The sequence below is a fragment of the Rhodotorula graminis genome (assembly GCF_001329695.1).
Source record: "Rhodotorula graminis WP1 unplaced genomic scaffold RHOBAscaffold_1, whole genome shotgun sequence".
NCBI lineage: Eukaryota > Fungi > Basidiomycota > Microbotryomycetes > Sporidiobolales > Sporidiobolaceae > Rhodotorula > Rhodotorula graminis.
In genome coordinates, this window is record NW_017264928.1 from 2,335,461 (window position 1) to 2,355,005 (window position 19,545).

Genomic DNA, 19,545 nt, shown 5'->3' on the forward strand with positions numbered 1-19,545 from the left:
TCGCCGACCTGGCTCTCGACTCGGGCTCCTCCTCGGCTCGCGTGCTCTGCATGGGACCTTGCGGCCGCCCGAGCTGCTCGCTGGCCTCCGTAGAGCCACTCTCCCACCCGCGCGGCCGTGCTGCTGTATGCGGAGTGAGGCTATGCGCGCACGCTCCTCCCTCGAGCCTCCTCCCCCGCTCGCGCTCCCTCTCTCGCTCTCTCTAGCCACCGCCGAGCTCCACCGCCTATGTCGAGCGAGCCAGGCGACCCTCGCGAGTCTGCCGAGCCGCCCTCGGCCCACCTCAAGCGGCAGGCGTCCCTCACCGCCGCCGCCCTCAGCTCCTCCGCCGAGCTTGCCCGCAAACGGGCCCGCGTCGCCGACGACGACGACGTCGTGCTCGTCTCCAGCGAGTGCGTCCACTCTCTCTCTCGAGTGTGCCTATCCTTAGCCAAAGCTGACCCGTCGCACCCCGCAGCTCGCAGCGCTTCCCCTTCTCCTCTCGCCTTCTCCTCGCGAGCTCATCCGCCTGGCAAACCATCCTCCCGCCACTCGCCGTCGTCCAGCAAGGTTCAACGACCTCGTTACCCGACGCGCGGTGTGCCAAGCCGGTCGTGCAAGAGCTGCCCGAGGTCCACCTCGACGAGTCGGCCGACACCCTGTCGTACCTCCTCCACTTCCTCGAGCCCGCCCCGGCACAAGCCCGCCCTCTCAGCTTTCCTCGCGACTGGGAGCTCATGCGCGCCCTCGAGCGGTACTCGGTCCGTCCACTCGCACTCTCTGTCGGTTCGACGCGAGAAGCTGACTCTCTCGCATCCGCAGGTTTGGCGAGGAATCGACCAGATGCAGGCCGCTCTCTCGTGCGTCGCGACCGTCCTCTTTCACTTGTCGAGAGCCGACACATCTGCCATTTCGGCGACGAGCTCAAGTTGTCCTGGCCCGTCTCGCAGGCAGCAGCATCTCTCGACCGCCCTCCTCGCGCCAGCCTTTGTCTTCTCGCAGCTCTTCTCGCTCCCGAGCCTCGAGCACGACGTCGCGCATGCAGCGGGCAGGCGGTGTGCGGCCGATCCGGCGGCGGGGGCGGTCATCGCGGAGGGGCTGGTGCAGGGCGTCGAGGAGACGGGGTGCGAGCTCGGCAAGGTGACGCTTCTGGTTGCGTCCATCTCTCCCTTTCTCGGTTCTGCGCACGACTCTCGGAGACGCGAGGGTGCTGCAGATAGAAGTTGAGGTGCTGAATGCCGCTCTTGCGCGCCGTCACAGCTCTCGCACCTTCTCCGGCGCACCTCGTCGCTCGCCGCGCTCCGCGCTCGCGCGCTCGACGCCCTGCGCGCGTTCGACGCCGAGTACGACTGCGAGCACTCGTGTCGCGGCATGACGTACGGGCACCTCGTCGACGCGCTCACGACGACGAGCAAGAAGCGGCTGCGCAAGCTCGACTATGGCGTCGACGACGGCGGCGAGGATGGCGCGGGCTCGGGCGTCGACTTTGACTGCAAGGACTGCAACATGCGGTGAGAGAAGGTGATCGAGACGCTGCTCGAGGGCATCAAGCAGCTTCCCGAATGCCCGTTCTAGCTGAGAGAGGAGAGTCGTCGTTGCAACTCAGACGTTCGTCTTCTTCTGGACCTCGTTCTCCTGCGCCTCCCTCGCCTCTCGCCGCTTCTGCGCCCACGCTCGCGCCTTCTCGGCCTTCTGCTCCTGCCTCCTGCGCCGCTCCTGCTCCGTCGACTCCTCCTCCTCGACGACGCTCGGGCCCGCACCGGGCTCCTCCTCGGGGGGAGAAGCGGGCACCGACTGCACGTCCTGCTCGTCCGCCCGGGTCGCCTCGTCATCTCCCTCGCCCTCGTCCTCGTCGCTCGAGCCGTACGCCGCAAGCCCGGCCATGCCGCCGCCCTTTTCCTCCTGCTTGACGACCGGCTTCTCCCGCTCGTCCTCGCCCTCGGCCCTCAGCTCGCCGCTCCTGATGCGCTCCCACGTCTCCCTCCACCGCCCACCTCGCGCGCCCGGGCGCAGGAACGCAAAGCGCGCGTCGGCGCCGTGATTGGCGAGCACGCGCATCTCGAGGAGGGCCGGGTTGGGCGACGACGAGAGCGTCGCGTGCAGGCGGTGCATGAGGGCGAGCTGGGACGTCTGCGAGAATGCGAGAGGCGAAGGAGAGAGAGTCAGGGCTCGGTGCAAGGGGAGAGAGAGGCGCAGGAGGAAGGGGAGCGCACCGTCTCCTCGGCGAGCCTCTTCTCCTCGGCGACCCGCTCCTCCTCGTCTCGCTGCGCCGCCGCCCTGACGCGCGCCTCGCGCTCGTCTTCGAGCTGCCGCCGCCGCGTCTTGCGCTCGATCGCCGTGCGCTCGGCCGGCGTAAAGTAGAACGACTCCTCGTGCGTCGAGGGGAGCGAGTCGAAGCCGCGCGAGGTGGAAGAGGCGGCATCGGGCGCAGGAGGGGGAGGAAAGGACGGAAGGAGGTGGAGGATGTCGTAGCTGTCCGTGTGGGAGGGAGGGACGAGTCAGCAAGGCGGCCAGGAGATGGGGGAAGCGACGGAAAGCACCCGTGACGGCAACGAGGGCCAGCCCGGACCTCGAACCGGAGCTCAAGCTCTTCGAGAGCGCCTTCGAAGCAGACCCGCAGCCTTTCGCACGCGAACGGGACCGCGGAACGACCGTGCACCGTCGTTGCAACTCCAGCACCGCCTCCTCCGACCGAGAGAGAGTCCGAAAGGCAGGGAGAGCAAGACGCACCGATCTGTCCACACCTCGTGACCGTCTGTGCTGCCCGCCCACCGCACCAAGCCGCCCCTGTGCCCTCGCTCGCGACCGTTACGCCGCGCCTCCGAGTCGTCCTCATTAGCTCGCCGCACGTTGGCCTCGCGGACCTCGCGCCACTCGTGCGGGTCGAGCAGGCGCGCCTCGTGTGCGCGCACGCCGTGTGCGACGCTGGGCAGGAGGCGGGCGAGTGCTGGGTCGGTCGAGGGCGGCGGGAGCGAGTGGACCGAGGGGAGCGAGGCGAGAAGGTGGAGAGGGAGGGTGGGCGAGGGAGAGCGCGTGCGGGCGCGCTTGCTGGGTGGTGGCATGTCGAGTGTGCGCAGCGCAGCAAGCTCGAGGAGCGAGGTGAACCGGTCGAGCGAGAGCGGCTTCACCTGGGCTCGACCGCGACGAGACGATTCAGGGTGCTAGCTCTCGCTCTCTCTGCCGCTCGATGCGAGGCAGTACACAGTAGGTTGCAGGTGCGAGAGCGACAGAGCCCGAAACATCGGAGAACAGGCGAGAACACAGAGGGGAGAGAGGGAACGGTCGGCAAAGGAGGGTCGCAGGTCGATCTGGCGAGGCGGGATCTGCTGGAGGAGCGTGTCGATGAGAGTCCGACAGTGGTTGACCAGGAGATGAAGGAGGAGAAAGAGGAACTCACCGAAGCGAGGTCATGCAAGTCGTCGGCCGCCGCCGGTTTGCTCCGTGTGCATGTCGATGCTGCGCGCGCGAGAATACGCGTGAGCGCCAGTCTGTGGTCCACCAGAGCGAATCGACGTACGTCTCTTCCTGCGGACGTGCGCCGCGAGAACGAGGCAGAGCATGGTCAGTAAAGGCGCGAGAAGGGAATGCGCCTCGACACCTCGAGCGTCGACCAGGAGACCCAGAGGGGCTCACCTCTTCCATGCCGAGCTGCGAGAGGAGACGTGAATCAGAGACGAGTACGCAGAGCCCGTGAGACGAGGATAAGGTGGACGCACCCCCTGAGGAGCTGCAGACGCGAGTGTCGGGCGCGCGACGGGGCGAAGGCGAGGATGTGAGCGTCCGGACAGAAGTAGGGTTGCGCGCCAGGCGAACGAGGACGCACTGTCGTTGACGTCGATGCGCTTGCCGTCAAACGTGAGCCGGACGCTGTCGACAGGTCGTCCGCGGTGGTCTGCGACGGCCTGCGGGGGCATTCAGGGTCAGCAGTGCCCAGTCTCGAGAGCGCAGAAGAGCGAGGCTCGCTTTGTACACTTTCTGGAAGCGGACGGTGCCCTTGACCTTGATGGTGAGGCCTGCGAGAACGAGTTGTCAGCGGCGGGCGAGAGTTGAGCGAGGGGAGGAACGAGACGGCTCACTCTCCTCGTTGGCGCCAAACTGGATCGTGAGCTCGTGCTTGCTCGTGTCGGGCTGCACGTACGGTCGACCGGCGAGTGTGCGAGGCGGCGAGGGAGCGACAGAGGTTGATCGAGACGAAGGGGGACGAGGGGGACGAGGGCGGGTGAGCAATGCGGACCGCGAAGAAGGGCAGGGGGCAGTCGTGGGCGCACCTTTGCCTCGCTGCCGTGACCAGGCTCGCCCTTGACCATGGTGGAGCGTGTGGACGAGGCCAGAGGACGTCGTTGCGCTCCAGCTCCAGGCCAGCTCGACGCTCTCACGCTCCGCGAGGATGCCCAGGAGCGGCAGGGGCAAAGGCCTGTCTACGACACAGGACCCGCTCCTCACTGCCACGCGCTGGCAGCCCCACGCTCGCCCGCACCCTCCTCCCCCACCACCTCCACCGACCTCATCTGCTCCGGCCAACCCTCGGCCGCCAAAGCACCAACGCCGCAAGGGACACGCTCAGCACCACTCGCCGACATCGTGGCAACCCGTCCACCTGCACCACTTCAGCCCGACCGCCGCCGAGTGGCTCCCCCTCCACCTCGACCCCGCCGACCCGTTCGACCTCACCTCGACAGCCGCCACCTCGCTCGACCCGAAGCCCGACTCGTCGGCCAAGGTCGTCGTCCTCACGTACAACACGTGGTCGTCGTCGCCGTCGCACACCTCGGCCCAATCGCGCGCCATCCTCGACCTCGTGCGCACCTCGCGCTCCGACCTCGTCGTCCTCCAGGAGGTCACCTCGACCTTCTTCCGCCTCCTGTCGCACGAGCCATGGCTCCGCGAGTGGGTCGTCTCGACCCCGGACGACTTTTGGCGCGTCGCGGGCACGGGCGCCAAGAAGCGCGGCAAGGAGGGCGACGACGAGGCGTGCGTCGTCCTCGTTCGGCGGGCGCTCGTCGGGCGAGGGACCGAGGTCAAGATGGCGAGGCTCGACAGGGCGAGAGACGAGGGCGGGAGGGCCGCCATTGCGGTCAAGCTGTGCTCTCGAGGGGTCGAGCAGGTCCGTCCTCGTCTCTCCCCCTCGGTTTCTCGACCTTATCGAGGTTCGCAAGCTGATTCACGAGCCGTGCTGCCCACAGATCCGGCTCGTCACGTCGCACTTCTCGCCCTTGCCTGACAACGCCTCATTGCGCTTGCGGCAGTACAAGGCCTGCCTGTCCTTCCTCTCCTCCGCCCCGGCCTCCTCCACTTCGTCCTCGTCCTCGTCACGACCTCCTCGCCCTCCCATCCGCCTCCTCGTCGGCGACTTCAACACCTCGTCGGCCGCCGAGCTCGCCCCCTTCTCGTCACCGCCGCACTCGCTCACCGACGCGTGCCCGTCGGCTCCTCCCCCTCGCGCGCCAGCGTCGGCGCACGACGCCTCGTTCGCGAGCCCGCCGACGTTCGGACACCTGTACCCGCTCGTGACGGTGCACTCGCGCAAGGCGCGCAAGGCGAGGCGCATCGACCGCGTCTACTTTTCGGGCGGCCCGGGCGCAGGAGGAGGAGGAGCCGCCGGGTCGGGCTCTCGGTCGGCGGCGGCGGCGTCGAGCGGCGGCGGTGCGAGGGTGCGGGTCGTGCGGTACGAGCACCTCGGCGGCGAGAGGGCGGTCGAGGGGAGGGACCGCACGGGGAGGGACGGCAAGGTGTGGGCCAGCGACCATGAGGCGGTTCGGGTCGAGTTGGAGTGGGGAGGGTGAGCGGGTGCTCCTGCGACGCTGCTGGCCTGCGTCCCGAGCGCCAACGACGAGAGTGAGAGGAAATGGCGAGACCTGGCTGGTCGAAGATCGCTCGTCACTTGATGAACTCGATCCGAGCAGAGCGAGAGGCGCGCCCCCCCTCCTCTCCCTCCAACCCGCTCGCGAGCCGCAGCTGCTCGCCCGAACAGCGTGACCGACTGCCTGTCGACGCTTCTACAGCCCACACTGCGCCTCTAGACGCGGCCCTCGTCCCCCGTCGAGTTCCCGTCGCCCCGCCGCGTTCGGCAACCTCGCCGCCCCGCTCCATCACCGTCACCAAGCACCGCCAGGCGCACCACCAGTAGCTCGCACCGAGCTCTCCCGCCGCCATGCCGTCCCTCCACGACACGCGCCTCCTCGCCAACCTCCTCAAGACGGAGAAGGATGCGGCCACGGCGTGCGCTCCCTTCTCTCTCCCTCGTGCTCACTCTAAACAGCGCAGCGACTGACTCGAACGTGCCCCTACAGCTTCAAGCACTACGCCCACACGGCCGCGACGGCCGGCTCGGCCCTCTCGGCGTGGAGCGTCGCCGACAGCGCCGACACGCCCGACCTCATGGACGCCGCCATCCGCATCTCGCAGCTCATCGCCACCTGCTCCGACTCGCAGCGCCTGTACCTCCAGGCCCTGTCGGCCTACCGCGCCGCCCTCAAGGAGGTCCTCGCCCGCGAGCAGGCCCTCCGCACCGTCCTGCGCGACCGCGAGATCCTCGTCAACCGCCTCATCAAGATCGGCAACAAGAAGGTCAAGGACGGCCAGGAGGCCGACCACCAGCACAAGCTCGACGACGCCCAGCGAGAGCTTCAAGCCTGCGAGAGTGCGTCCTCCTCCTCTTCCTCCTCCTCCCGCCCTTGTCTCTCTCCCTCGACCGGATCCTGACGCCTCGGCTCCCTCACGCAGCGTTCTTGCAGGAGGAGGAGATCGCCCTCGCGACCGCCAAACGCCGCTCGTTCCGCCACGGCCTCCAGCAGCGCATGCAGTCGATGGTCGAGCTGTCGCGCGTCATGGAGGAGTGCGCCGCCGAGGCGGTCGCCATCCTCGCCCAGCTGCCCTCGCCCGACGGCGACGACGACGCCGAGCACTACGACGCGACGGCCGCACACGCCTACGACGTCGCGTCCGACATGGGCGACTCGATCGCGCCGAGCCAGAGCGCGTCGCAGGCCATGAGCCGCGCCAGCTCGTCGTCGTCGCTCAACGACGAGTACCACGCCAACGCGCCGCCGATCCCGAACAACCTGCGCATCGACCCGTTGCCGGCCCGTGCGGCCTCTCCGCCGCCGCGCTCGCCCGTCGTGCGCGCCAAGTCGCCCCTGCGCAGCCCGGTCAACGCGCCGCAGCCCGTCATGCCCGCCGTCCCGAGCGCGCCGCCGCCCATCTCGAGCAAGGTCTACGTCGAGCGCCACGCCGGCATGCCCACGTTCGACATCCCCAAGGCGCCCGACCTGAGCCGCCGCCCGGACGACTCGGACTCGGAATCGGACTACGGCGAGCCCGCCGCGCCGGCCGCCATGCGCAGCAGCCACTACCCGCTCGACTCGCCGCCGCTCCGCCAGCAGGCCTCGTCGATGCGCCTGCGCCGCCGCGCCATGAGCGACACGAGCTCGGTCAACGAGAGCACCGCCGGCGGCGGCCGCAAGCGTCGCGGCAGCTTCTTCGGCGGCATCGCGAGCCTCTTCTCGCGCAACAAGGGCCGCCGCGACCGCGAGCCGAGCGGCGGGTCGGCGCCGCCCGAGTTCGACTACGGCAGCGCCCGCAGCCGGCTCGCCGGCACGGGCGCCAACGGCGGCGGTGCGGCGGCGGCCGAGTCGCGCAACGACGCCGTCCTGCGCTCGGTCCTGAACGCGGGCAAGCTCCCGGCCCGTCGCCGTGGCGGCGATGACGGCGGCGACTCGTCGGACGAGGAGCGGCGCCCGACGACCCGCCACGTCAACGACCCGAAGGAGCGCTACAAGGCGTTCAGCGACGTCGGCCGCTCGTCGTCGCCGGCTCGCCCGGTCGCGACCCGGAGCCACGTCGCCGCGTCCGAGATCGGCACGTCGTCGCGCCCCAAGCTGCAGCGCAAGGGCACGAGCGCGAGCACGAGCACGGCGCGCCCGCACGCCGCCACCACCGCTACCGCCGCCGCCGCCACGGCCGAGCCCAACGGCAGCGGCCTTGGCGTCGAGCGCAAGAAGACGCGCAAGGTTAAGAAGGCGGCGAGCGACATCGGGCCGGCGTCGGCTATGCCGCAGGGCTGGTCGACCGGCGGGCCCTTGTCCCGGTCGACGGGCGCCGGCGCCACCTCGCTCGAGGTCCCTCGTGCGCCCGGCCGAGGCGACGGCATCGACGCGCTCGCGAGCGGCGCGACGCTCCCGCCGCCGCCGCCCATCCCGCAGCAGCAGCCGGCGTTCGCGCCGCGCTCGAGCGGCACGCCGTCGTCGCCCGCCGAGACGGGGTCGCTGCGCCGCAAGAAGACCAAGAAGGTCGCGCCGTCGGGCGGCGTCACGCAGCCGAGCGAGACCGTCATCCTGTCGGCCGAGGCGCTCGGGATCCCGACCTCGAGCACGCCGGCGAGCTCGGGCGCAGCAGCGGCAACGAGCAACGGCGCACCCGTCCACCGCCCCGAGCTCAGCAGGAGCAACACGGCGAGCACGACGGCGACGGCGGCGACGGTCGAGCGCCGCAAGAAGAAGAAGCTCGCCAAGCCGGCGCCGCCTCTCGCGAGCGGCCCGCCGCCTGCGCTCGCCGCACCGCTCCCGACCTCGGACGACCTCGCCGCCACCCTCCCCAAGTCGGTCTCGGGCACGTCGGCGCTCAACGCGCAGCTCCCTCGCCCGGACGACCAGCCGCCGACGACCGCGCTCTCGAGTCGCCCGCAGTCGGCCGCCGCGCCTGTCGCTCGTCCCGCATGGATGAACAAGGACGACTCGGACAAGCCCGTCAAGGCGCTCGTCGACAAGGAGAAGAAGTCGAAGCGCATGTCGTCGCTCCACGGCGTCACCAACGAGACGTGGGTGTCGAACCCGGGCGTCGGCGCGCCGGCCACTCGGGCCCCGCCTCGTCGCGCCGAGGGCCACGTCGGCGAGGAGAGCCTCCTCACGGTCGTCGACCGCGCCGAGGGCAACGAGCGCACGTCGCGCTCGTACGGCACCACGCCGCTCGCGACGCAGGGCCTCGCGCCCGCTTCGGCGGCGACGGCGGGCCTTCCCTCGCCCTCGGGCGCCCTGAGCGCAGCTCTGCCGTCGGCCCCTCCTGCCCAGAGCCACCAGCCGTCGTCGCAGGCCGTCCTCCCGCGCCCGCCGACGCTCGACGTCCCGGCCTCGCAGCTCACCAAGCGCAAGTCGGTGCGCCTCGCCGAGGCGGCCGACCCGAGCCCGCCGCTCTCGTCGGCGACCATGACGCCGTCGCTCAGCATGCGCTCGTCGTCGTCGACGGCCGCACCGCGTCACGGCATCCTCATCCAGCGCGAGGCGTCGCCCGCACCGGGCTCGGTCGCCGCGTCCCTGAGCGAGCGCGCTGCGTCGCCCTCTCGCGCCGACGGCTCGGCGCAGTCGAACGGCGGCGGTGGTGGCGGCGGCGGCATCGCCGGCGCGTGGCCGACGCGAGCGAGCATCCGGGCCGCCATGGACGACTCGTCCGACTCGGACGAGGAGGGCCGCAGGGCGTACCGCCAGGCGAGGAAGATGCTCGGGCGCGGCACCAAGGAGATGGACGACGCCATGGCGGGCAGGAAGGCGCCGACGAGCGAGGAGAAGGGCAAGTCGAGGGCGGTCGACGCATGAGCGGGCGAGTCGAGGAGGGTCAGGTCTTGTAGCAAAACCTCTCGTGCGCTCGCTCGCAGCAGTCGAGCGAGCTAATTCTATACTCAGATATCATCCTCTCGTAACGTTCTCTCCCTTCGCCTAGAGAGCGCGCTCTCGCTTACAGAGGAAAGCAGCCGACCTTGGCCGTCAAGCTCGCGAGGACGCTCAGGCCCGGGTGTGCGGCGCCGTTGGCCGGGTCCTGCTCGGCGCTGTCGGCCTGCAACTTGCGCATGTCGTTCTTGTGCGGCAGGAGCCGGTAAAAGTGCTTGAACGTCAACAGGTGGCCGAACGTGTTGGATCGGCAGCTGTGAGAGAAGGGGTCCGAGAGCGGGAAGTGCTCGCGAGTCGCTCTCGACGGACGCGGCAGGACTTGCGAGAGGAAATGCAGTGCGAGAGAAGAGAACAGGTTGCGCTACACAAGTGGGCTCAGTGCTGCATGGCGACGGCTCCATTGGCGGCCGCCTTGCTGCCGAGAAGAGCCTCGAGGCCAGGGAGGTGACTCTGCGCGCACAGGACGAGCTCAGTCAGTCCCGTAGATCGACGTCCAGTACATCCTCGACGTCTCGTAACAGTCGTCGAGGCCGCACATGCGCGAAGGAGGGAAAGGAGGGCTCACGACGCCAAGGGCAAAGTCCGGGTGCAGCGCCGAGATCTCGAGAAAGTGCGTCGTCGCCGCGCTCCACACGACGAGGTCGGCCGTCTTGTCGTAGTACGCCTGCTGCCGCCACGCGTTGCGGATCTGCGAGATGGCCGGGTCGTACGGGAGGAAGCGCTCTGCGAGGGGTCGGTGCGGACGAGGGAGAGGGCGTCAGGGACGAGGTCGTGCGCCGACCAGACACGGAGAGAAGGTGAGGACGGACCGCTCGGGTTCTTCTTGCTCCTGTCGAGGGCGAGCATGACGGCCCTCGTGTCGTCGCACACGCTCAACAGGTCGAACTTGCTCAACTTGACGCCGTTGAACGCGCGCACGGCCGAGCGCAACAGGCCGCCGTGCGAGTCGAGGAGGAAGACGCGCAGGTGCTCCCAGTGGTCGTGCAGGGCGCGGTCGATGAGGAGCGTCTCGAGCGGCGTCGGGTGGACGGGAGGAGGAAGGTCGGGGAGGATCGTGATTTTGGCGTCCTGCAGATGGAGAAGAGACCCAAAGGGTCAATGACTTGCTCATACACGGTCGCGAGGAACCCTCGTCGTCCGAGAGACAGGGCCGGGAGAGATTCGAGGACGCACCTTGCCCTCGCGGAACGGCGGGTACCGCACGCACAGCTGCAGGTACGTCTGCAGCGCATGGTGCCACAGGCTCTGCTCGTCGTACGACGAGAAGCCACACGAGTCGATCGCGGCGATGGCGGGCCCGACCTTGAACGACTGGAAGCGGTCAAAGTCTGCGGCGCGAGGAGAGCGAGGGTGAGTCGGCGCGACGACGGCGGCGACGACGGCCACACAGGGAGGGCGAGAGGGACGCACAGTGACCGTAGAGGCGCATACACTCGGCGTCGCGTAGGAGAACGACCCGGCAGAGCTCGGCACCTCGAGCGTGAAGGTCGAGCGGCGAGAGCGAAGAATAGATGCGCATGTCTGCGGGCGCTCGAGTCCTCGTGTCAGTGCCCGTTCGCCCTGACGCACAGAGCGAGAGAAGGCGAGAGAGGGACGTACGCTCAGGGTCGATCTTGCCGCCCAAACTCGGGCGCCCGGGGCTCATGAGCCACGACTGGAGCACGTCGGCTTGTGTTGGCGGCAGGACGAGCGTGCCCGTCCAGACGGCAGCCTCGCGAGGTGCCGACGTGAGATGCGGTGAAGGTGGACGCTTGAGGGCGGCGTCGAGTCGCTGCGAGGGTGGACGAGGGTCAAGGAGGGGTCCGAGCGCCGAGAATAGGCGAGCGGGCGCACCTCGATGTCGGTCGACGATTCCTTGTACGCCTCGCCGTAGCGGTTGATGATGCGGCGGATGACCTGGGCACGTGAGGAGTGAGCTATTGTGGCCCACACAGAACGAGGAAGGGAGAGGAGGACGCACCGAACCTGCGACGGCGCCATCGTGCACGTTCGAGTGAAGCTCGCGCACCGCCTTGGCCTGCAGGCGCGGTCAAAAGTCAGTACAGACCCGGTTGATCACGAAGAGGACGTCGACAGGGCGCACCATAGTTCCCTCCCTGCGCCGGCCGAGGCCGCCCTGCTCCTCCCACATGCGCACGACCTCGTCCGGCCCTCGCTCCTCGACCTCGTCATCGTCTCCTGCGCCCACCTCGTCGCCCTCGCGTACTGGGCCCTTGTCCTGCCGCCGCTTGATCGCCCACCGGCGCTTGGCCTCGCGCAGCAACCTCGCGCCGTCGGTCGGCTCCTCGCCGTCGTCGATCCCGCCCGCGCTCGCGGTCAACGGCTCGTCCATCTCGAGAAACTCGCCGAGGCGGCGCTCGTGCTCGGCGGGCGAGCCCTCGAGGTCCGACAGGGCGCTGAACAGGGTCGCGAACGACCACCGTTGGGCGTCGAGCCACGCGAAGAGCTCGGAAAGCTGCTGCACCTTGCGAGGGCGGGCTTGAGGCGGGCTCGACAAAGGCGTAGGGGCACGAGGGAAAGACGAGGGAGGTGCTGGGGGAGGCGGGGCGGATCGGGCTCGCGGCCGACGAGGTCGAGGGCGGGCGACGCCGTTCGACAGGCCGTTGCTGGACCACGCCGCGCTCTTGCCGTGCCCGTTGACGAGCGGCGGCGAGGGCACAGGCGGGGTTTGGATGTGCTGGAGGGTCGAGGGGGTGGCGGGAGAGGCGTGGGGCGCGACAGGGTACGTCGGGGTGGGCGCGTCGGGGAGGAGGACGGGCGACGGGGCGTCCTGCGGCGGGTACAGGACCGAGCCGAGCTGCTTGGCGGCCGGAGCGGCATAGTACGGCGTCGATGGCTGACCGTAGTGCGCCGACGGGGCAGGCGGCGCCGCGACAGGGGCAAACGAGGAGGCGAACGACGAGAAGCTGGGCCACTGGAGCGCGTCGAGCCCGCCCTGCGCCGGCGCCACCGAGTACGTGGCCGCCGCACCCTGGTGGTACTGCTGTTGGTGCTGATGCGGCTGGTGCGGCTGCGGCTGGCGGTGCTGCTGGAAGTGCGGCTGGACGAGGTCGAGGTGGGCCGAGGGACCAGGAGGGCGGATGCGCCGAGCGCGGTCTGGCGGGAGCGAGTACGGGTGGTACTTGGAGCTCGACACTGGCGGGAAGGCGTGCGGCTGGTGGACGTAGGTCTCGGTGCCGTTGGGCGACGCGAGAGGCGCGAACGAGGAGGGCGCCGAGGCGGGAGGAGGAGGAGAGGCGTGCTGTGCGGCGAGCGACAGCTGCGCCTCGAGCCACGCGAGGTCGTCCTGCGACAGCCCTGCATCGCCGAGCTGCTGCCCTGCGCCGTAGCTCGCCGCGTCGAAGACGAGCTGGTGGTGGTGGCCGCCGTCGTCGTCAGGTCCGCCGGCGGGAGGTGGACCGGCGGTGAACGACCCAAAGTCGAACGCTGGCGGGAGCTGGTCCATGGGTGCGAGCCCGACCTGACCGCTGGGCACCGCGCAGTAGTAGTGGCCGGAAGCGAGCGGCGAGGGGAGGGCCGCGCTCCTCAATGTCGACGGCCAGCACGCCATGCCGGCGCCCCCCCTCGGCCGATCGGCCGAGATGATCATTTCTCCGCACTTTCGGGCGATTACGAACGCGATTAGCTTTCTGGAGTGGAGGTCGCTGGCGGAGCAGCTGTGGACAGGTTTCGAGCGAGTTGTCGTCGCACAGCGGTGGAGAGGAAGCGAGAGAAATGTGAGAGGAACGGCACAGGCTTGGCACAGGTGCATCGACAACAAGAGGCGCGTCGACGGGAACTCGAGGTGGCTAGCGCACTGACCCTCCCGCGCTCCGGGTCAGGGAATCGCTGTCGTCCCGTCCGCTGGCGCTCTTTCTTCAAGCTGCACGTCCCACGCGACGTCCGTGAACGACCCTGGTCCGAACCCAGAGCGCAGACAGGCAGCCGTGACGGTGAGCCGCAGCTTCGTGCGCGCTCGACGCAAGCCTGTGCTCGTCTCTGACCGTCAGGCTGCGCGCGAGGGGCTCGTCGATGACGCGTCCGAGTCTCAGGGAAAGAGCCTCACCGCGGTCAACAGTCGAGCAATCTTGTGCGCCGGACGAGCAGCGCTTTGACCCGCGGCGGAACAGAAACAGTCGGTGGTTCCTCTCACCGCAGCGCATTGCTCGAGGGCAGCTCGCCGACAGCTCGTATCCTTCTGTCGAGAGGCTTGAGACCTACTGTCAAGCGAAAAAGACGGCGTGCGAGTGGGCGAGCGAGCCAGCAGAGGCCAGCGGTCGCGGTTGGACCCTTTTCTCGTCTCGGCGTCGCGATGCGAGCGCTTCCCGAATGCTGTGCCGGTCGAGTGTCGACCAAAACAGGCTCAAGCGGGCCCAAAACGCGAAAGAGGGCCGAGGGAGAGCTGTGCGCTGCTTTCAGCGCTTGCCGCAACGCTGAGGACGAGGTGGTGGCATCGCTCGCCCCGGGCGTGCTCGTGCTTGCACCACGGACAGGTCGCTGCACTCGCTGCTTCTCTGAAGCCCACTGCCCGCCTGAGGAGAGCTGTCGCGGGCTGTTGCTCGTCGAACCTCGCCTCCTCATCTCGTCGCGACCACTCTCGCCTCCCACACACCGCACACGCTCGCGCTCCGCCGCGCAGAAGCATTGCAGCACTACCGGCAGCTCCTTCACCACTCGCACCACCCGCCACCGATCCCGGACATCGAGCACGACCCGCAGACGGACCCCGCTTCGCCAGTTCGTCCGCCTCGGCTCGGCATCGAGCCTGCACCAGCTCGCCCTGCCCAAGGCCAGCACTCGTCTTCCTCCGCCCCCAGTCCTTTCTCGGTACCGCCCAGGTGCGTCCCATCCCAGCCTCGCCTCCCCTTCTTCTCCTTCCCAACACGCGCTGACCTCGTGCTTGCGCCCCTCGCCCTCTCCCCTTCCTCGCCAACGTCCGCCTACATGCCGGGCCTGCTTCTACAGCCGAGCCACATGTCCACCGGGCTGCACAACTCGCCCTCAGCTCGAACGGCCGACCCGACAACTGCACCGCCTCTCGCACCTCAACCACCATCCCGCTCGCTCGAGGGCACCAGCGCCACGTTGGAGCGCTGGCGAGAAGACGCAGACGATGGCGCAGACGATGGCGATGGCGACTGGGCGATGCCCGTGTCGCGCAAGGAGGTCAAGGGCAAGGCGCGAGCGGTGCCGGGCGACGAGTCGGCGCGAGGGGACGAGGTGCGGGAGGACATGGCGGCCCTGCGGGCAAGGCGTGCAGGTGCGTCCAGTTCCCCTTTTGCGCGCGGCGTGTGTGCGCGAGCCTCCTCGCACGTATCGTGGACTCAGTCCTTGCCCTCGCAGTCGCCTCGGAGAGCTGGGACGACGACTTCGACTTTCACGCGCCGCCTTTAGCGTCGCCGCGACGCGTCAGCTCTCGAGCTGCTTCGTCCTCGCGATCACGGCCGACGACGCCGTCCCACCGTCAAACCTCGTCCGCCTCACACGCCCCGTCGGCCCCGTCCTCGCGGCACGGCAGCCCAGCCGCCTCGCCGAGACGCGGCTTGTCCGTCGGCGGCCCCGCCACCCTGTCGCTCGACTCGCTCGCTTCGTCCATTGCCTGGAGCTCCGACCAAGAGCCGACCGTCACCGTCCTGTCGAGCACGCCGGCCGCCGCCGTTGCGCCCGTTCCGACCACCCCGCGCGAGCCGCACCAGTCGCATCGACCCTCGGCATCAACCGCAACAGCTCGCCCTGCCCTGTCTCGCCAGACGACGCCCCGTACTCGCATCCCCAAGCTCTCGCCGAGCCTCTCGGTCGGCGCCCAGCAGCCGTCGTGGACCGACTCGGCGCCCTACACCGACTCGGACTACCGCGCCGACACGCCGTGCCTCACCGAGGACAGCTTCAACAGCCTCACGACGGCTGAGGACGAGCTCGTCACCGAGCACGAGGGCGACAGCACGCGCGAGGTCGCAGCCGCTCGGCCCTCGGCACCCGTCGTCGAGGCGACGTTCGGCTCTCGGCTCAAGTCGATGAGCGGCAGCAAGAAGTGGAGCTTCGGCCGGCGAGCAAGCGTCGTCCAGGTCGCGCCGGTGCAGCACCAGCAGCAGCAGATGCCGCCACCACTGCCGCCGAGCTCGAGGCGAGCGGGCACGCCCGAGGTCATGGTCGTCGACCGGCACGAGCTGCCGCGCGCTCGGCTGTCCAACTCGCCGCGCTCGAACCTGCCGAGACCCGTGTCGCGCTCGACGGCCGGCGGCAAGGGCAGCGGGAGCACGATCGGCTCGACGTCGTCCGCCGTCAAGGCGCAAGAGCAGCAGCAGCGTGCCCCGCACTCGAGCAGTACCTCAACCTCGACCTCGTCGACGTCGGCGGGCCGCGCTCGACGCACGAGCCTGCAGTTTGCCCCGGCGCCGCTCGTCCCGCCGTCGTTCCTGCGGCGCGGCTCGCTCGCCTCGACCCGCTCGCCGTCCGAGTCGGTCGCCGTCAGCTGGCGCGAGTACTCGGGCACGACGACCGAGGGCGACGAGGACGAGGACGACGATGGAGAGACGACGGGCGCCGACCTGAGCGACTTCTCGGGCGACGAGGGCGCGCGCAGGCCGCGTCGTCGAGTCGCTCGCGGCGCAAAAGGCCCTGCGAGGCTCGGCGACGCCATCACGCCCTCGACGAGCTTCGCCACGACGAGCACGCGCCCCGTGTCGCCCGTCGACTCGATCCTCGGCGGCGACGGCTCGCGGTGGAACGCGAGCCAGGTCTCGTTCGCGTCGTCGGCATCGGCGTTCGCGCTCCGCAGCGCCCCGTCGAGCACGTTCGTCGCAGGGCCAGGCGCCGACGCGACGCACGGGCAAGGGCACAAGCGCAAGCTCACCAAGCGCCGCCCGTCGTCGGGCCTCTCGCCCAGCTCGAGCGCGCACGACCACCTCGTTGCCGGCTCGCTCGGCACCGCCAGCGACCGCCCGCTCCTCGCCCCTGCCATTTTCTCCAACTCGTCGGGCGGCAGCTCGCAGCCGTCGTCGAGCCGCACCGTCCTGCACCGCGCCCGCTCGTACCAGCGCCCACCCCCTCCCGCCCTTCCTTTCGCCGACGACTCGGACGCCGAGCGCGCTCCGCGACAGCGCAGCGTCACGAACCCGGTACGGCAGCTGTCGCAGGGCGGCGGCGAGCGAGGGCAGGTCGTCGAGGTCGATGATCCCGAGTGGCTCGGCGTCATGCCCTTTCCGCCCTCGCCTCCGGCGTCGCTCGAGACGCGCACCCTGTCGCCGGCATCGGCCGCGCCGCTCGCGGCCCCGCCGTCTCGGTCGTCGCGCATGTTGCGCAAGGTGTCGGGCGCCGCGCCCAAGTCGCACCCGCCCGTGACGGGCCGCACGCAGGGCGAGGCCAAAGCGCGGCGCGGCAGCGGCCTCGGCCAGGCCCTGTCGAGCCTGCTCTCGCGCTCGACGTCGGCTCTGCCGCTCGGCGGCGGCGAGAACGGCGGCGGCAAGCGTGCGCCGAGCCCGGCGCCGTCGGGCAAGTCGGGCAAGTCGGGCAGGAGCGGGCTCTTGCGCAGGCCGTCGAGCAGGGCGTCGAGGGTCACGGCGGACGAGGCGAGCACACCGCCGTTGCCCAAGTCGCCGTCGTTGAGCGCACTGCGCAAGCGCTCGTCCGTCTTTGGGCCAGCGCCGCCACTGCCGACGTCGGCCTCGTCACCCGTCCTTCCCGCGCCAGCATCCCCTCGGCCCCTCCTCTCGACCACCTCGTCCTCTCCCGCCGCAGTGCCGCGGTCGAGCTCGACCTTCTCCTTCCTGCGTCGCCCTCGCGCCTTTTCGCGTACGGCGACGAAGGAGGCGCCCGTCTCGCCCGTCCTGCCGCAGGAGCGCTCGTCGCACCAGTTCTCGCTCGACGACACGCCTCGACCCGCATCTCGACCCGCCCGAGCGCCTCACCCGAGCGCGCCACCAGCCGACGTTCCTGTTCGCAATGCGCAGGCGCCGACAGCTCCTCGCGAGCAGCTCAACCCCGAGTTCAAGATGCCTCGCTCCGTCAGCAACGTCTCGGCCTTCTCGTCGACCGCGAGCGGCACGGCCGACGCGACCGAGTCGACCGTCATCGCGCTCGGCTCCCGCAACGTCGCGGCGACCCGTCTCGAGCGAGGACGAGCGCACGGCGACATCCCGCCGGTACCTCCGCTCCCGCGTCACGTTCGAGCACGCCCCGGCGCGGCCCCGGTCGGCCACCGCCCGTCCGCCTCGCTGTCGTCCATCATGCCCCTGCGTGCGGCGTCGCCTCGGCCGTCGCTCGTCCGGGCTCAGCCCTCGACGCCCGAGCAGCGTCTCGCACTCGACGAGCCTCTGCGCCCCTTAACGGCGCTCGGCGGCCCGGTCGACCGCGGCGGCGACGGCGACAACGAGCTCGACTCGGGCGACGAGCTCGCGCTCCCGAGGCGCAACAGCCTCGGCGACCTGCGCATCCCGGCGCGCATCACGAACGCCCAGAAGAAGATCGAGGAGGACCTCGAGCGCGTCAAGCAGTTCGCCAAGGCCGTCGAGGGTGCGTCCCGCTCTCGCCTTCTCTACCTCTTCTGTCCTGCGCGCCGTCCTGACTTTCTTCCTCGCACTCGTTGCTCGTTGCAGAGCTCAAGGCGCTCCGCCGCCAGTACGACCAGCTCATCTACGTCTTTGCCGAGCCGACCACGGCGCCGACGCACGTTCCGCAAGAGCGTCCCTCGGCCGACGCGCTCCACAAGACGGCACAGGCGGCTCGCCGCGTCGAGATCGACTACTCGGCGTGGTGGGAGCAGGCGCAGACGCTCATCGACCTCGGCGACGGCAAGCCGGCCAAGGACAAGGCGTCGCCGGGCACGCTCGCGAGCAGGCGGGACCGCTGCGTTTCGCTCGCGCCCGAGGTGACGCCGCCTCGTCGAGCTCGCTCCGTCCTCGCCCTCCCGTCCGAGTCGGAGACCGAGACCGAGGCGTCGAGCGCTGCCGGCGCGCTCGGCAAGCCCGGGTCGGTCGCGCGACGCCTGAGCCATCGTCCGAGCGCGTCGTCGATCGAGACCGAGGCGAGCGTCGCCGTGCGACAACGCGAGATGCTGCGCGGTGTCCTCGCCCCGACGATGAAGGGCGCGTCGCTCCCCTCTCGCGCACCACCTGCGCCTCGACCGCCTCTTCCTCGCCTCGACCCGGGCCTGTCGACCGTCAAGCGCACGAGCGGCGTCCCTCTCGGCCTCTCGCACACCCTGTCGCCGTCGACGCCAAGCTCGCCCGCCGCCAAGCCGCTCCCGCCGGTCGCCGCTCGCCGAGTCAGCCGCGGCGGCGTCTTCGGCATCCGCGAGTTCCTCCTTCGCCTGCGGTCCAAGGCGACCGAGGAGCTCGCCGCGTCGGTCGGCAGCATACCCGTCGACTCGCAGCCGCACCCTCTCGCGGCTTTCACACCCTCGCTCGGCCGCCGGTCCGTCTCGGACCCCTCGACTCGCCCTCGCACGCCGGTCCGAGCGGGCGGCGCGTCGACCCTGCGCACCTCGGCACCGCCTCTCGCCTCGGCGCCGCCGTCGTCGTCTCGACAGTCGTCGTCGGGCGAGTCGGACGAGGACTGGGACGCCGACCTCGCCGACTCGGTCGGGTCGCCGCCATCGCGCAGCTCGATGCTCGACCTCGACCTCGGCCCCGACGCGTTGGTCGCGGCCGCCGTGTCGGCTCGGCGCGAGCGTACCCGGAGCGTCATCGTTGCGGGCGCAGGGGCAGGTGCGGGTGCGGGCGCGGGCGCCAAGAGGGGCAAGGGCGGCGAGATGATGGTCATCACGACCGAGGCGATGCCGAGCCTGCTCGCCAAGGTGCGCGAGGTGCGCGAGGCGTGCGAGGCGTGCATCGGGCTGCTCAAGGGCCTCACGGTGTAACTGGTCTACCTCGTCGAGCGCTCGGTCCTCTCCTCCCCTCCCCTTTCCGTCTCCTCGATTCTCCCTTCTCTG

At 70.1% G+C, this 19,545-nt stretch overlaps 7 protein-coding genes across 7 annotated transcripts; 4 read left to right on the forward strand and 3 right to left on the reverse strand.

The window, feature by feature from the left end:
* Positions 1-228: 228 nt before the first annotated feature.
* Positions 229-1,554, forward strand: RHOBADRAFT_41238 (uncharacterized protein; the record flags this gene model as incomplete). Its single annotated transcript, XM_018413841.1, has 6 exons — positions 229-392; positions 458-740; positions 802-839; positions 930-1,119; positions 1,240-1,458; positions 1,522-1,554. The coding sequence occupies 6 exons, from the start codon at positions 229-231 to the stop codon at positions 1,552-1,554; spliced, it is 927 nt and encodes a 308-aa protein (XP_018274744.1).
* Positions 1,553-3,041, reverse strand: RHOBADRAFT_51130 (uncharacterized protein; the record flags this gene model as incomplete). Its single annotated transcript, XM_018415671.1, has 3 exons — positions 1,553-2,109; positions 2,193-2,451; positions 2,710-3,041. 3 exons carry the CDS (start codon positions 3,039-3,041, stop codon positions 1,582-1,584), a joined length of 1,119 nt encoding a protein of 372 aa, XP_018274745.1. The 3' UTR covers positions 1,553-1,581.
* A 129-nt stretch (positions 3,042-3,170) lies between these two features.
* Positions 3,171-4,287, reverse strand: RHOBADRAFT_64454 (uncharacterized protein; the record flags this gene model as incomplete). The annotated part of the gene is made up of 9 exons (XM_018418487.1): positions 3,171-3,305; positions 3,377-3,435; positions 3,497-3,504; positions 3,613-3,627; positions 3,696-3,706; positions 3,803-3,881; positions 3,943-3,992; positions 4,056-4,107; positions 4,248-4,287. Coding segments are annotated over 8 exons (304 nt in total), but the record flags the coding sequence as incomplete, so codon positions are not given.
* Positions 4,288-4,366: 79 nt separating this feature from the next.
* Positions 4,367-5,793, forward strand: RHOBADRAFT_51132 (uncharacterized protein; the record flags this gene model as incomplete). Its single annotated transcript, XM_018415672.1, has 2 exons — positions 4,367-5,083; positions 5,163-5,793. The coding sequence occupies 2 exons, from the start codon at positions 4,367-4,369 to the stop codon at positions 5,760-5,762; spliced, it is 1,317 nt and encodes a 438-aa protein (XP_018274747.1). The 3' UTR covers positions 5,763-5,793.
* Positions 5,794-6,130: 337 nt separating this feature from the next.
* On the forward strand, positions 6,131-9,668 carry RHOBADRAFT_51133 (uncharacterized protein; the record flags this gene model as incomplete). Its single annotated transcript, XM_018415673.1, has 3 exons — positions 6,131-6,198; positions 6,270-6,619; positions 6,703-9,668. 3 exons carry the CDS (start codon positions 6,131-6,133, stop codon positions 9,564-9,566), a joined length of 3,282 nt encoding a protein of 1,093 aa, XP_018274748.1. The 3' UTR covers positions 9,567-9,668.
* A 280-nt stretch (positions 9,669-9,948) lies between these two features.
* RHOBADRAFT_51134 (uncharacterized protein) lies at positions 9,949-13,083 on the reverse strand (the record flags this gene model as incomplete). Its single annotated transcript, XM_018415674.1, has 9 exons — positions 9,949-10,088; positions 10,204-10,361; positions 10,448-10,706; positions 10,812-10,966; positions 11,049-11,159; positions 11,238-11,409; positions 11,472-11,534; positions 11,599-11,655; positions 11,722-13,083. 9 exons carry the CDS (start codon positions 13,081-13,083, stop codon positions 10,014-10,016), a joined length of 2,412 nt encoding a protein of 803 aa, XP_018274749.1. The 3' UTR covers positions 9,949-10,013.
* A 1,478-nt stretch (positions 13,084-14,561) lies between these two features.
* On the forward strand, positions 14,562-19,473 carry RHOBADRAFT_51135 (uncharacterized protein; the record flags this gene model as incomplete). The annotated part of the gene is made up of 3 exons (XM_018415675.1): positions 14,562-14,877; positions 14,961-18,128; positions 18,212-19,473. 3 exons carry the CDS (start codon positions 14,562-14,564, stop codon positions 19,471-19,473), a joined length of 4,746 nt encoding a protein of 1,581 aa, XP_018274750.1.
* Positions 19,474-19,545: the final 72 nt, after the last annotated feature.